Consider the following 15,592-nt stretch of genomic DNA (forward strand, 5'->3'; position numbering starts at 1 on the left):
AATGAAGCCATGATTATGCCACTGTACCCTGGCCTGGTGACAGCATGAGATCCTGTCTCCAAAAAAAGAAAAGATGTCAATATTAACTCCATAAAAAGCAAAATGTAATTAAAAATATGTAGTAAGAATACAGTAAATGGTTCAGCTGTGAATAATATTTACATATTCATACCAGTGCAAATGTTGAATACTGATTTTTAAATAAATGATTATATAGTGATAGCAGGGGGATGGGAAAGAGAGAGAGAAAGAAGACTATTCTTGTTTTCATTAGTGTGGAGCTCATAGAAATTATCTAAAACTGAAAAAATCAAGGAATTATAGTATAAACTTTTGATAGAAATAGAAACATGGAACTCAATAGAAAAGAAGCATCTAAAGGGTTGAATACGATTGCCGCTTAGGTGTGGGAATCAGAAGTGGGCAGGAAACAGCTATTTTTAATTACAATCCTCTAGAAGAATTTGTTTTTTTAAACAATGTGCATATATGCACATAGTGTGCAAATCTATTAATGTAATTAATCTTATCAACATTTTAAAAGAGATGCTAAAGCATCATCTAGTAAAATCAATAAACCACTTAGTGTTAAAACATTTAACAAAGAAGAAATGAAAGGAATTTTCTGCAGGGTGTCTACCCCAAACCTGTAGCAACTATTAGATTTAATGGTAAGCCATTAGAAGCATTTTCTTTAAGTTTAAGAACAAAACTATAGCAGCTTTATGCAACAATATGTTGGCGTTCCTAGCCAGCTCAATATGACCAAAAGAACTGGAAGGGAGTTTTAAAAACCCACAACTATCATTATTTCTAGACCAGAACTGTCCCAGGGAAACATAGTGAAAGGCAAAAATGTGAGTTGCATATGTCTAAATTTTCCAGTAATTATATCAAGAAAGCAAAAAAAAAAAAAAAAAAAAAAGCCCAAACAAGTGAAATTAATTCTAATAACTTATTTTATTTGAACAAACATATCTAGAATATTATCATTTTGACATGTAATCCATATAAAATTCTTAGTGACATATTTTATATTCTTTTTTCAAATTATCAAAAAAACTAGTGTGTATTTTACACTTACAGAATATCTCAATTAGGATAGTGCTTAATAGCCTACTGTGGCTGGTGGCTACTGTACTGGATAGCTCAGTTTTTTAGGCAGTATAATTATCTACACAGAAAATAAAAGGGAATGTATGGCCAAAATGTTTTAAAAAATTAGGAAAGTTAAACAGTGTTTCTGGATAAATTATTATTATACAAAAATCAACAATATAATACTCTGCAAAATGTACAAAATGATATTACACTTACAATGGCAATACAATTCTAAGATGCCCAAGAGTAAACCGTGTGAAATTTTAAAGTTGGTTGCACGACATATATGCTGACCCGCTCAGGCTCTACCTCTCCATCCTGTGCTGAATGACCTGTGTGGACATCCACCTCACCCTGCCCGGTGCCCTGTGGCCCTCCTAGATAATCCTCCTGCTTCGGCTCAGACACCTTTGCTCAACCACCCCCACGTATGGGCGTCCTCCTCACTCTAGCTCAGGCTTTGAGACTTTGGGCCAGTCCAACCCCCACCAGGATGCCCTGCTGAACCCACTGGCGTTCTGACGTCCTTACTTTCTCCTGCTTCCCCCACAATCTCCCCTTTACACTGTCTGGGATCTAACTCTCTGAGGGGTAGTCATGCGCCCCTCTCCCCCTCCCGCATATACATGCACACACGTATAAAGACCACCTTGCTCTGCTCCACCCACGTGCAATGATTTTAGGAGTCATTATCAGGAAACGGAAAGGTAGAAAAGGGGATTGGGAAACAGAAGAGCAAAAACATTTGACTTAATTGTTGATTGTTTATAATTTTTTGTTTTGTTTTGTTTTTTACTTCAGAGGGACCTTCTGGGAAATAACTCTTTTTCATAATCTATAAAGGCTGTGACATTCTTGAACTCAGTAATTCTTCAATTTCACTTCAATTTTTTAAACGTTTGAGGTAATGAATGTGCTAATTACCCTGATTTGATTAATATAGAGCATACACATGTATTGAAACATCGCATTGTATCCCACAAATGTGTACAATTATTATGTGTCAATCAAAACCAAAATAAAATTTAAAAAATTAAAGTATTATCTGTTGTATAATTCCTTTCTAAAAGTGTGTCAATGCATGTGTGTATGTGTGTATACATGTAAATATATATATATATATTTGGGTTTTTTTAACTCTTTGTTTTTCCATCTTTTCATCTAACTCTTGAAGTCATAGGGGAGAAAAAGTAACATCTTTTTCTCACCAATTGCACGGTTCATGGCTAAGGCCCTTATAACAAAACACAGATTAACAAGAGAAAACCATACAGATGTATTTAACGTAAGTTTTACATGACATGAGAGCCTTCAGAAATGAACACTCAAAAAACAGAGAAATCTATGTAAATTTTGTGCTAAGCCTCATGAAGTGGATAGTTGTGAAAAAAAAAACATGGTTAGACAAAAAGCGATATGATCTAATGATAATAACCTAATGAGACTTAGCAAGGCCTGTTTGTTCAGGTTCTTCTTGGCTTCCCTGTACGACATTCTTTCCTTTTGGGTATAGAGCAGGACACCTGTCATAGGAGAGTGTTCAGAGGAGAAAGGAGGAAGAAGGTCAGAGATGACCTTCCTAGATGCTATGGCCTGCTTCCGGTAAGAAGGGCAAGAGAAAGATGAGAGTGGACTTCCCGTTTTTGCAGTTTTCTCAGTTCCCAAGGTGCCATATTTTGAGGTAGCATTTCCTGCACCCCATTAAAGGCATAAAAAGTTTCCTGGAGTGACGTTCATGATAATTATTACTGCAACGTGGAATTGGAATTTTAAAAATTTTCATCTTTCTATAATTGTGATCTGTAGGAATTTTTGGTAATGAACATGTATCATTTTTACAAAAAATAGTAATTTTTCTTTAAAAAAATTGGGGACCCATTTAGTAATATGTAAATCTTAACAGTACTTTATTTTGGGAATATGCTTTTAAGAATATGTATCATTAATTAATCTACTATTCTTTGAAAATGTCTGGGTTTTCTGGTGCCTAAGGTGGTAAAGTGTTTGTGTAACCCCACTTATAAGATATTATACTTTAAAACAATTTCAATTGGATGATCTACTTCTCAAAAAATAATTTCCCTAATAGATAATTTATGTTCCAATAATCTTTAACCACTAAACCCTTAGCAATTCTTTCTTTTCTTGGCAAACTATAAAGACAAGTTTAGTTTTATAAACTTGTCTTTAAAACTTGTCTTTAAACTTAAATTCTAAATATATATGGAGAAATAATATGGAATAATATTTCCATATGTCTTTCAATCTAGAAATAAAACTTAAATTATAGCCACCTTCAGGGAAACACCAATGAACAAAAAAAAGTCTTTCAGCATCTCCTTATTGATGTTCATGATTTTAAAAAAGGGAATTAGAAAGTTGAAAGTATGTTTAAAATTACTTTTAGGTTAAATAATGTTTGGCTTAAAGATGTGTTGATTTCAAAACCAGATTGTCACAATGCCTAAGAGAAATAAATTTTTGCAATGAAAGCTGATGTGTTATATTCACTTGTCCAGTTGAATTTTCTCATTCAGTGATTACACGTGGTGTCCAGTGATTGAATTTTGAGGGTCTCCTCATGGCACTTTGTGCAAGAAACATGGTTATGAAAGCTGCCACGTTATTGATGTACTCTTTAGTAACGTCATCAGTATTGGTAGAATTTTATGCAATAAATGAATGGGCTATTACTGGATACATACTCAGAGAAATATAAATCTTTCTACCATAAAGACACATGCACACGAATGTTCATTGCAGCACTATTCACAATAGCAAAAACATGGAATCAATCTAAATGTGAGTCAACAATAGATTGGATAGAGAAAATGTGATACATAGATACCATGGAATACTATGCAGCCTTAAAAAAGAAGATTATGTCTTTTGTGGGAACATCGGTAGAACTGGAGACCATTATCCTTAGCAAACACGGGAACAGAAAACCAAATACTGCATGTCCTCACTTATAAGTGGGAGCTAAATGATGAGAATTCATAAACACAAAGAAGGGAATAACAGACACTGGAGGCTACTTGAGGGCGGAAGGTAGGAGGAGGGAGAGGAGCAGAAAAAAACAATATTAGGCACTGGGCTTAATACCTGGGTGATGAAATAATCTGTACAACAAACCTCCACGACATGAGTTTACCTATATAAAAAGCCTTTAACATGTACCCCCGAAAGCTAAAATAAAAGTTAAAAAATAATGGATGGGCTTGAGACAGGAAAGTGTGGAGATGAATGTTCGCTTAGAATAAATTGACTATTGGACTCGGGTCCTAGCTGAGCAATAGATACAAAATCTGGTGAGATCCATTCAGTCAATTGAAAATAAGGCAGAGCAAAGGAAGCCCCAGGGATGGGTGGACTTGGTTACAGCCTGTTTGGAGCTGATGGCTGGCATGCCCTTCCCTAAGAAGGTGCAGTGGAGGCCTGTAGCCAGAAAGGCCACACCAGTATTCTGAGCAGGAATAAGTTTCATGACTTGAAGAAGCTTCTTACTCATTATACAGGGGAGTAAAGAGACGATATATGCTTGGGCAGGAGATAAGAACGGTATGAAACCAAGAAGAGAAGACAGACTTGTCAGAAGCTAGAAAGAAGAGGACCTGCTACAGAGCCCGGATTCAGGAGATTGTTGGAAGGCACCTTCCAAAATCCCCTTCTTTGCTAGACTCTGTCTTGGCTCCGTGTCCCTGTACTTTCATACAAACACTCAAAAATGAGGCAAATGTAGCAAAAGGTAGTGAATTGCTTTGTAAATTCTGGGAAGAGGACCTGAGACTAACGTAGAGAGAAAATGCACTTCAGCCAGTAACATGAATTATAACATTTAAAACTACTTATTTTTATTTATATCAGAGTAACAAATACTTACGAAGTCCTTTGAAGTTCAGCGCACAAATTTCTCGTGTGGGGCGATGGGTGTGGCCATGTTCTTGTTCTTCCTTCTTTACACATTTGAGTTGTGCCTTCTGTTCTTAAAGAGATTTTCCTTTGTTCAAAGGATTTATTCCTACCATTTCACAAATCCGAAAATAATTGAGGAAACAGGTTACATCATTCCAATTTTGCCTTGGGTTTGAAGAGTCTCTCATGGTGGCACAGTCCTCCAGGGTAGCTATGTTGTTGGGCTCCCCTACATCCCAGAAGCTGAAAAAGAATGACATAGGCGACTTAAAATCCCAGCAAAAAGAGGTAAAGTAACCTAATATACTAGGCAAATTACATTTGTGTTATTTAACCTCACAACAATTTTGCGAGGTAGGTATTATAATGTCCATTTTATTGAAGAAGAAAAGGAACCTCAGGAAGCTAAACTAGTTGTCGAAGTCACAGTTTGTGAGTACTGAAGCTGAACCGGATCTTTCTGACTTTCTATTCTGTCCTGTTCCTTTGTTCCTTTTCTATTCTGTCCTGTTCCTTAGCTATAGAATGAGAAGTTATGGGGAAGATTGATATTCTGATAGATTTGTTTTCTTCACACTCATACCTCATATCGGCTTAGCTCTCTTTATTCTGCACAGAGTGTGTATTAACTTAGGTGCATCCTGCAGTGGTGTTACAGTGTGGTAGTGAAGCAGCATTTCTAACATGTCAGAGTATCTCTGTTGTACTCTTAGAACTGCTCATTAGCTAAGTCACTTAACTCTGCTGAGTTTTAGTTTCCTCAAATGCTAAATAAAGATTAATAATACTGATACATTCCAAGAAAGTGTAATTTAGGTAAATGAAATAATAAATGAGAAAAAAACTTAAAAATGCTATGCTCTATCAGGAAGAATACCTAATGGATGCTGGACTTAATACCCGGGTCATGGGATGATTTGTGCAGCAAACCACCACAGCACACGTTTACCTATGTAACCTGCACATCCTGCACATGTACCCTGGAACTTAAAATAAAAGTTGAAGAAAAGAAAAAAGAAAAAAACTCACTCCCTAACAAATCATGAGAATCAACATATATAGCAAAATATTTTATATATCAATTAACCAATCTAACAAAAAAAGCATATCCACAACAAAAAATGCTATGTTCTAATGATGTGAGGCTATTATTAAGGAGAAAAGAGACATTATCAAGAGATTCTCATTTTTCACTGCATAAGAACCTGCTGTCTTTCTCAACTTACTATTTTTTTCCTCATTTCCTTCAGTTTTGGGGAATAAGACTCTTAATTCCACCTCTCGTCTCTTTTGCATTCTCAGTGAATGATTCTTCAGTTCATTTTCATTTATTATTTCCCCTTTATTCTTGAGACAATTCCAGGAAAGGAGAGAAGTGGGTGCTTGTACTTCTCCTTCATCTTTTCTACCTTAGCTCTTCTCTTTCCTGCATTTAATACCACCACCAATAATGGACCTGATCTATTGCAGGTAACAGAAGGAGGTTTCAAGAACTCCTCTCAATAGGAGGGTAATTACCTCAGAGACTTTGTCAAAGGTGTGCCGTCCACCCATTGCCACTGACCCTCGACAACCTGGTCTGACAGTCCAATAAAAAACTCTCTCATTTTAGGTTTCTTGTAGGAAAGGAATTCCTATGGAAGATACAAAATAAAAGGAGATCAGTTATTTTAGTTTTGAATAAACGTTGCTAGTAATTGTTATTCAAAGAGGTAAGAATCTGGATGAGATCCTAGCACTTTGGGAGGCCAAGGCGGGTGGATCACCTGAGGTCAGGAGTTCAAGACCAGCTTGACCAACATGGCGAAACCCTGTCTCTACTAAAAGTATAAAAAAAATTGCCAGGCATGGTGGCGGGTGCCTGTAGTCCCAGCTACTTGGGAGGCTGAGGCAGGAGAATCGCTTGAATCTGGGAGGCAGAGGTTGCAGTGAGCCGAGATTGCGCCACTGCACTCCAGCCTGGGCAACACAGCAAGACTCCATCTCAAAAAGTAAAAAAGAATCTGGATGAGAAATAACAGATAAATGAAACTGTAAGATCATGAGGATTATCTACTGATTTTTTTTTGTGGTAAAATAGACATAATATAAAATTAAACTGAAAAAATAACCTTCAACAGAAAAGGAGAGCCTCAATAATTCTTTCAAAGTTTATCTACTATTATTGGTGGCCAAATTTATTGAATATATCTAGCGCAAAATATTATTAATCACAGCTTAAAGAAAATGGACAATATTTGCTTCTCTTCTTTCATATAATATGTTCATAAACGTAACGATTCGTCTAAAATTAACACTTCCAACCCTCTTTTTTCCCCTTGCCTAACTAAAGGAACTCCACATGGAAATTCCCTTTTTCTCAGGTTCTTCTAGGAAGGAAAATAAATTAAGGTAGGCAGTGACTTTACCGAAATAGTAAGAACAGCATGCATTTTAGTACATTCATTAACGATAGTCATTGGGGGTCAAGCACTGTGCATATGTATGAAAAGAGAGGTGGACCATGTCGGGAATGTTACATTGGCATCGGAGGACTCCAGCTACCTGCTCCTCCTGTGAGTTGATAACCACCAGGTGAGCTCCCATGGCTGAGCAGTTCTTTAAACTTAACGCCCAGGAAATGGTGTCAGTAGAAAAGAAGTAGCAGCTGGATTGAAAATATTCCCAGTTCAATGGACAACAATTCTTGACTGAACCTAGGATGAGAGATGTTTCAGTGAGTGTCCCAGGTGAACCGAATAAGAAAACCCAAAGCTTCATCTGGCCCCATGGAGTCCTCATTTAAGTCAGAAGCCTTGGAATCACTTGTTCATACCCTACATCTTAGTATCTAAGACTTTAGATAATTCCAATGTCAAGAAACATAAACAGAATGTTTTTGGTCTTTTGAACGTAATTCTCATTCTCTGGATGTCAGTGCCAGGAAATGCAACTATATATGCAAACTATCTTAGTTATGCTATTGATATAGAACCTTATTATCTGTTCTTAGACTACTAATGTCAGAGAAATTTATGCATTTTATTTGGGTGACCCCCAAAGAGCCATCTCTTATGTTACCTAAACAATGTATCCTCAATCGAATCTCCATACTGTAGTATATAGATGGGTTAGATGTGGGCGGCAAGCCACCCAGGCGCTGACGCAAGAGACAGAGGACAAGAGCTGTTCAAGTATAATAAAATATAAAACGAGAATAGTTATACCAGATATAGATCTTAGATATGATTATATATGAATATCATTAATCATTAGTTTGGAGCAATTACTTTTTATTCCAATATTATAATAATCCTCGCTCTATAATCATAGCCAAGGAAAAACTAGGCCGTACAGAGCTACGAGCTGAGGGGACATAGTGAGGTGTGACCAGAAGACAAGAGTGCGAGCCTTCCGTTATGCCAGGACAGGGCCACCAGAGGGCTCCTTGGTCTAGCGGTGACGCCAGCGTCTGGGAAGACGCCCGTGGCCAGGCAGACAGACTGTGGTCTAGCGGTAGCGTTAAGTGTCAAGGGAAAACACCCGCTACTTAGCAGACCGGGAAAGGGAGTCTCCCTTTCCCTGGGGGAGTTTAGAGAAGACTCTGCTCCTCCACCTCTTGTGGAGGGCCTGACATTAGTCAGGCTTGCCCGCAGTTATCCGGAGGCCTAACCGTCTCCCTGTGATGCTGTGCTTCAGTGGTCACACTCCTAGTCTGCCTTCATGTTCCATCCTGTACACCTGGCTCTGCCTTCTAGATAGCAGTAGTAAATTAGCGAAAGTACTAATAGTCCCTGATATGCAGAAATAATAGCGTAAGCTGTCTTTCTCTCTGTCTCCTCTCCCTCTCTGCCTCGGCTGCCAGGCAGGGAAGGTCCCCCTGTCCAGTGGACACGTGACCCACGTGACCTTACCTATCATTGGAGATGACTCACACTCTCTACCCTGCCCCTTTCACCTTGTATCCAATAAATAACAGCGCAGCCAGACATTCGGGGCCACTACCGGTCTCCGTGCATTGGTGGTAGTGGTCCCTCGGGCCCAGCTGCCTTTTCTTTTATCTCTTTGTCTTGTGTCTTTATTTCTACACGCTCTCGTCTCCGGACACAGGGAGAGACCCACCGACCCTGTGGGGCTGGTCCCTACAGTTAGATTTCTTAGAATTACAGAACTTTTGCCTTTGAGGTCTATTATAAATAATTCTTCTAACTTCTCTCAATTTAATGGTGAGAAAATTATAGCTCTGAGAAGGAAGTCACTTTTTTAGTGTCATGTAGCATTTTGCTAGGACTTGCAACAGGATGACATAGAAGAGCATAGAGAGTATATTTGTGAGATATTTATAAATTCTCTACTCCATACGTTTTTTCTCCATCTCATTTTGGAAGTAGGTGAATGAAAAAAAAGTACACTCCTGGGAATAATACCTTCCACTTCCAGATTTACTGTTCAGACATACACCTCAAATTTATTCTAAAAGTTTACTATAATGTCCCCAAGACTTTCTGCCCCAATGCTAATTGCATCACCAAATTTCTAGGATTTTACATTTTGCTTTTGAAAAATAAGACCTAATCCAGCTATATCTCACCTGTCCCAAAGTCAATCTAGAAGCCAGAAAATGTTGCTATGTAAATTTTGATGTTCACCTTTGGGACTATTATACCTGATCCATAATTGTAGCAGGAGAGCTCTGTGAAATTCTCAGGTAGCTGAAACTTTTTCTCATCACAGGTTTGAAAGATGCGATATGTCACTGTAAAAGAAAAGGCATAATGTTTGTTAGTCTTATTTCGGTTAAAAATGTCAGTTCCCTCAGTTTTGTATTTATAACAAAAGTGCCAATAATTATCATGTTTTTTCTTACAATCTGCTTTTTCTTATGACCCAGAGAAAATAGATATGTTTGCACTACCTCTTATGCCAAGTCCAACTCTCTCTACCCTTCCTTCCAAAAGTAATTAGTCATATCTCTGGTGCCGACCAGTAGTTCAAGCTCTAAGGCAGACTCTCCTAGAGAAGGTTACACTAATGATAGAGGCTGAAAGAGGAGGATTCAGGACTGCCAAGGAAGTGAAAAATGTCTATCATGAAAAGTAAGTCACAGGTGATTAAAATTCAGAAACAGTTCCCTGCTTGTTGAGGTTTCTGGTTTGAGAAATAACCTAGAGATTAATAGGGAAAAAAAAGGGTGAAATAGAAAGACCCTTTGAGGGAAAAGAGAGTCTACAGGCAGCATGGAAGAGTTTTCTCCTAATATGCACCAGGAAGAATTAAATTGAATTTGACCTTCAGAACCCACCAACACATCTGGTGATGAAACAGGCACTGAGAAATAGGATGGGGATCCCAGCAACAGTCCATAAGAACATTTGGGAAGAGAAGCATCCTCTCTCTGTAGAAAGAAAGACACAAACATGATCAATCTTCCCTAAGCAAGGTACAAAAGAGATAGAAGAGATTTTTATTCATCCTTACTTATTTCCTTCTACTTCCATTGTTTGTACTGAGTAATTCCCAAATTTCAGCATGCTTCAGAATCACTTGGAGGGTTTATGGAAACACAGATTGCTGACCCTTACCCCCAGAGTTAGCAACTCAGTAGAGTTTGTATGGAACCAACAAGTTCCCAGGGGCTACTGCTGCTGCTGGTCTGAGGACCACACGTTTAGCACCCCTGGAGAAAGACTCTGACTCATGAACTCAGATATACAATTTTTCCTTTCTAAGTCTCTCAGTTAAATTTTTTTCAGTATTTTCTAAGGCCCCCCTTCTTTCTTTTTCTTTCTTTTCCCTTTTCTCGTCTTTGCTTTTCTTGTCCTTCTCCTGATCTTTTTTTTTTTTCTGTGTCTCACTTTTCAAGCGCTTTGTAAATTAGGTAAAATGTTAACAGTCATCTTTTAGTTCCTCTCTTCCTCCCATTAAACATTTTACAGACAAAGAGAGTTCCAGAGAAGTGAAGTGACTTGCCAAAAGGGACATAATGTATTGCAGAAAGGGTGGAAACTGTGATAGCTCTCCCTTAGCTAGAGCCCAGCAGGCTTTCTGGTATAAGAAATAGTCTTTAAATCTCTCTCTCTCTTCCTCTGTCCCCCCCCCCTTTTTTTTTTTTTAACTTCAGTGAATACTTTTCTATTGTCCTGTCTTTCACCATATTTATCACTTGTTCCAAAAAGAGATCTATGGAAGAAAAGGAAGAGTTGCAGATTTTACCTGTGCATTGTGATTCAGATGATTTAGATGAATTCATTTCTTCTCTCTCTTTGGTTTTTTGTTTCTCTCTCTCTCTTTTTCTCTCCCTCCCTCTCTTTCTTTCTCCTCAGGAGTGTTTTGTTGGTAAGATTCAGGGAGAATGAATCTTGAAAGATAAACACTTTGTCTTTTAGGAAGTTCAGCTCTGATAGATGTAGAATATTAACTTGTTCTGTGGCTACACATTAAGTCAGGATTTCCTTTCTTGCATAAGGAGGACAAGGAAGTTTATTGGACAGCATGTCAGTTCTCTTCACTCCATGTAACAACAAAATGAGGAAATTATGAAATGGTAAGCATCAACACAAATAGGCTAGCCACGGGGAAATAGGAGAGTTTTTTTTTAAATGTTGTTTCGTTTCGTTGGACCAAATGTCTCTAGTTTCTTCAGGGCATAACTCATCCCCCAGTTTTTCCTTGACAATATGGAGCTCACCTCTGCACTCTGAATTTCACTTTGGATCTGTACCATCCACACATTTGGTAACTGAAAAGAAGACTTAGACAACATAGCACAAAGCTGGGCGTATAGTGTATGTATTTAGGACATGGCAACCTGAATTTTTTCATCTTTTTTTTTTTTTTTTTTTTTTTTGAGACAGAGTCTCGCTCTGTCTTCCAGGCTGGAGTGCAGTGGCATGATCTCCGCTCACTGCAAGCTCCGCCTCCCGGGATCAAGCCATTCTCCTGCCTCAGCCTCCCGAGTAGCTAGGACTACAGGCGCTCGCCAACACGCCTGGCTAATTTTTTGTATTTTTAGCAGAGACGGGGTTTCACTGTGGTCGTCAGGATGGTTTCAATCTCCTGACCTCGTGATCCGCCCGCCTCAGCCTCCCAAAGTGCTGAGATTACAGGCGTGAGCCACCGCGCCCGGCCTCTTTTTCATCTTTTATGGTTTTTCTTTCTTCTTCATTTGCAGCTCTTGAATATTCTAATGTTGTGGATTTATGTCCCTCTTATCTTATGCCGACTACTAGGCTGCTACTACTAGGCTGACTACTAGAGTCCCCCTCAGCAGGACAGCCTCATGTGATTAGACCACTTTGAAACTCAGCTTAGTTTTTCACAACATAACGCAGCTTCTGAAGTCTCAGAGACCCAGCAGGCAGTTTAATTCTCCTGTTCTGAATTATTTGGGGATTTTAGTTCTATGTTACAGCCTACAGTAGGAGAAATGTATTTGAAGGTCAGAAAAAGCAATTTCAATTAGATATTAGAATTTAATGGTTCTCTGGGCCGGGAGCAGTGGCTCATGCCTGTAATTTCAACACTTTGGGAGGCCAAGGTGGGTGGATCATTTGAGGTCAGGAGTTTGAGACCAGCCTGGCCAACATGGTGAAACCCCACCTCTACTAAAAATACAAAAATTAGCCAAGTGTGGTGGCACGCATCTGTAATTCCAGATACTTGAGAGGCTGAGACAGGAGAATAGCTTGATCCTGGGAGGCAGAGGTTGCAGTGAGCCAAAATTGCACCACTGCACTCCAGCCTGGGCGATAGAGTGAGACTCTGTCTCAAAAAAAAAAAAAAAGAATTTAATGCTTCTCTGGAAGAATAGTTAGATATGTGCCTTCTCCTTACTTAAAGATACTTAAGAATAAGATCACACTGGTCTCAGTTTATTTAAGTTCATGAGTCAGGAGGCATAAGTATGATGTACATGACTTGGTAAATCCCCACATCCAGTGACTAACGAATTTTCCATGTATGAGAAAATATTCTTGTTCTCAAAGGGACTTTTTATTATTTCAAGGTACTGGTCAATTTTCTCTGCATTCTCTGTTTTATAGTAATACAATTTTAAAAATATCTTTAAATTATATATGTGTATATTATAGAATATACCCATATTTAATATGTGTATTCTCAGCAAATAGATTTTGATCAGTAAAAAAAGAGAAACTATCTAGTAGACGAGCTATATGAATTATAAAATGATGAACATAATTACCACAGTCCATCTTTTATTAATTACAATCAACCAGCAACCATCAATATTACTAAACAATTGTATGTTAATTTTTATCAATATACAATTAAACAGAAATCAATAAATTAATATTTTTTCAGCCAAAATGTTTTTATATCTTTTGTTTCATTGATTTTCCCCAAATTATACGAGTAATATGTTTTATGATTAATACTATGAAAAGCATGTGACAAGTAAAAGCCTTCCTAACTATCCTTAGTGCATTCTTCTAAAGTTGACCATGCTTAATGATTTCTTTTTTTGGGGGGGGGATTAATTTTTATTTATTTTTATTTATCTTTTATTATACTTTAAGTTTTAGGGTACATGTGCACAACGTGCAGGTTTATTACATATGCATACATGTGCCATGCTGGTGTGCTGCACCCATTAACTCGTCATTTAGCATTAGGTATATCTCCTAATGCTATCCCTCCCCCCTCCCCCCACCCCACAACAGTCCCCAGAGTGTGATGTTCCCCTTCCTGTGTCCAAGTGTTCTCATTGTTCAATTCCCACCTGTGAGTGAGAACATGCGGTGTTTGGTTTTTTGTCCTTGCGATAGTTTGCTGAGAATGATGGTTTCCAGCTTCATCCATGTGCCTACAAAGGACATGAACTCATCATTTTTTATGGCTGCATAGTATTCCATGGTGTATATGTGCCACATTTTCTTAATCCAATCTATCATTGTTGGACATTTGGGTTGGTTCCAAGTCTTTGCTATTGTGAATAGTGCCACAATAAACATACGTGTGCATGTGTCTTTATAGCAGCATGATTTATAATCCTTTGGGTATATACCCAGTAATGGGATGGCTGGGTCAAATTGTATTTCTAGTTCTAGATCCCTGAGGAATCGCCACACTGACTTCCACAATGGTTGAACTAGTTTACAGTCCCACCAACAGTGTAAAAGTGTTCCTATTTCTCCACATCCTCCCCAGCACCTGTTGTTCAGCAATAGATTCTTTGATTTCCCTTTCTAAATATCATCCAGGAACTTATCATCTAAGTCCCTTTTCTAAACTATATTGCCTGTCAATATTTCAGGCAACTGGAAAAGAATCAATAAAAGCTGTAAACATCTATGCCATACGAGTATTGTTAGTATCTACTTTTCTTTGATGCCAAGAGAAACATCACTCAATTTTAGCCTTGGGGCAGATTTATTTTTTGTCTTTTCATCTAACATGCAATCACTAACTGATCCCAGGGCTGCTGCTTCCCAGGTTGACGGCCAGCCCTTTACCCTTGAACTGCCATCTGTAAGCCACACTGCTGCCTTGACAACTGACCAGAGAGAGGGGCCTATTCAGCTATAGGTTTAGCCAATTCCTCAGGGGAACCAAATTTATGGTGACCTGTCAGCCACCTGACTGTGCATGCATTGGGTAACCCCATTTCACATTCTTGAGTATCTCCTTTCTATTCAAGGAGGGAATTCTGTGCATTTCATTTCTTGTTGGAATGATGATATGATATAAACAGGATGTTATGAGTTTTCAAATAATTTTATGTCCTTCAGTACAAAAAGCAGTTTCAACTAAAACCCAGTAACAAGCTAGCAATTCCTTTTAGATGGTGCTACTTCAAGCTGCAGCCAGGTAGCTTTTTATTACAAAATCCCACAGGCAGCCACTAGGTGGCAGTAACAGGCTTTTGCCAGCGGCTCCAGTCAGCATGGCTTGACTGTGTGCTGCAGAAACTTCTTAAATCGTTTGTGTTTGGGACTCGTGGGGCCCCACAGGGCTTTACAAGGGCTTTTTAATTTCCAAAAACATAAAAAAAAAAAAAACAAATGTATTATCTTGCTCAAAACTTCAGTCAAATTTAGCTTTTTTCTTAATAACTTTATTAACAGGGGTATGCCATTTCTCCACCACATTAGCAAGCCCACATCTTTGCACCTCTTGCTTTCATTTTGGAGCTGGCAGAGACAATTACTTATTTTTCGTTGTCTGAGGGATGCCTCTCATCTCCCCTGTCCAGGTGATGCCTAAGAATTTTACCATTTCCCCTGGACCCTGTTCTTTAGTTGGGTTAATCAGCCTCATATGATTAACAAGCATTATACAGTAATTCAATCTTTGCTAGATCTTCAAATTGAGTTAATATGACATTATGCAGTTAATAATATTACTTTCCAATTGATCACATCTAAGTATCTTCTTGCCAAGTGCCGTGATAAAAAGGAGAATTTAAATAACCTTATGGGAACATAGCAAATGTATACTGGAATCCATCCCACATGAATGTGTATTAGCTTTGATTTTCTCCCTAAATAGAGATAGAAAATAAGGTTTTAGGCAAATAGATAACAGAATATTACTGTCTTTTAGCTTTTAGCAAAGCTTGAATTGTGATGCCATCTTG

The 15,592-nt window shown here is 38.2% G+C and overlaps 1 protein-coding gene across 1 annotated transcript; it reads right to left on the reverse strand.

The window, feature by feature from the left end:
* Positions 1–229: 229 nt before the first annotated feature.
* On the reverse strand, positions 230–13,001 carry CLEC4E (C-type lectin domain family 4 member E). The gene is made up of 6 exons (XM_003808665.4): positions 11,209–13,001; positions 10,298–10,390; positions 9,662–9,751; positions 7,561–7,712; positions 6,535–6,650; positions 230–5,259 (listed from the first exon to the last, which is right to left on the reverse strand). The coding sequence occupies exons 1-6, from the start codon at positions 11,243–11,245 to the stop codon at positions 5,088–5,090; spliced, it is 660 nt and encodes a 219-aa protein (XP_003808713.1). The 5' UTR covers positions 11,246–13,001; the 3' UTR covers positions 230–5,087.
* Positions 13,002–15,592: the final 2,591 nt, after the last annotated feature.

This window comes from Pan paniscus, chromosome 10, assembly GCF_029289425.2.
Source record: "Pan paniscus chromosome 10, NHGRI_mPanPan1-v2.0_pri, whole genome shotgun sequence".
NCBI classification, from domain to species: domain Eukaryota; kingdom Metazoa; phylum Chordata; class Mammalia; order Primates; family Hominidae; genus Pan; species Pan paniscus.

Coding starts and splice junctions, on each gene's coding strand:
- CLEC4E (XM_003808665.4), bottom strand. CDS start 11,245: ATGAATTCATCTAAATCATCTGAATCACAATGCACAG. Junction 10,391..11,208: donor ATCTGAATCACAATGCACAG/GTAAAATCTGCA, acceptor TTCTTTCTACAG/AGAGAGGATGCTTCTCTTCC. Junction 7,713..9,661: donor CTGCTACAATTATGGATCAG/GTATAATAGTCC, acceptor CTCTCATCCTAG/GTTCAGTCAAGAATTGTTGT.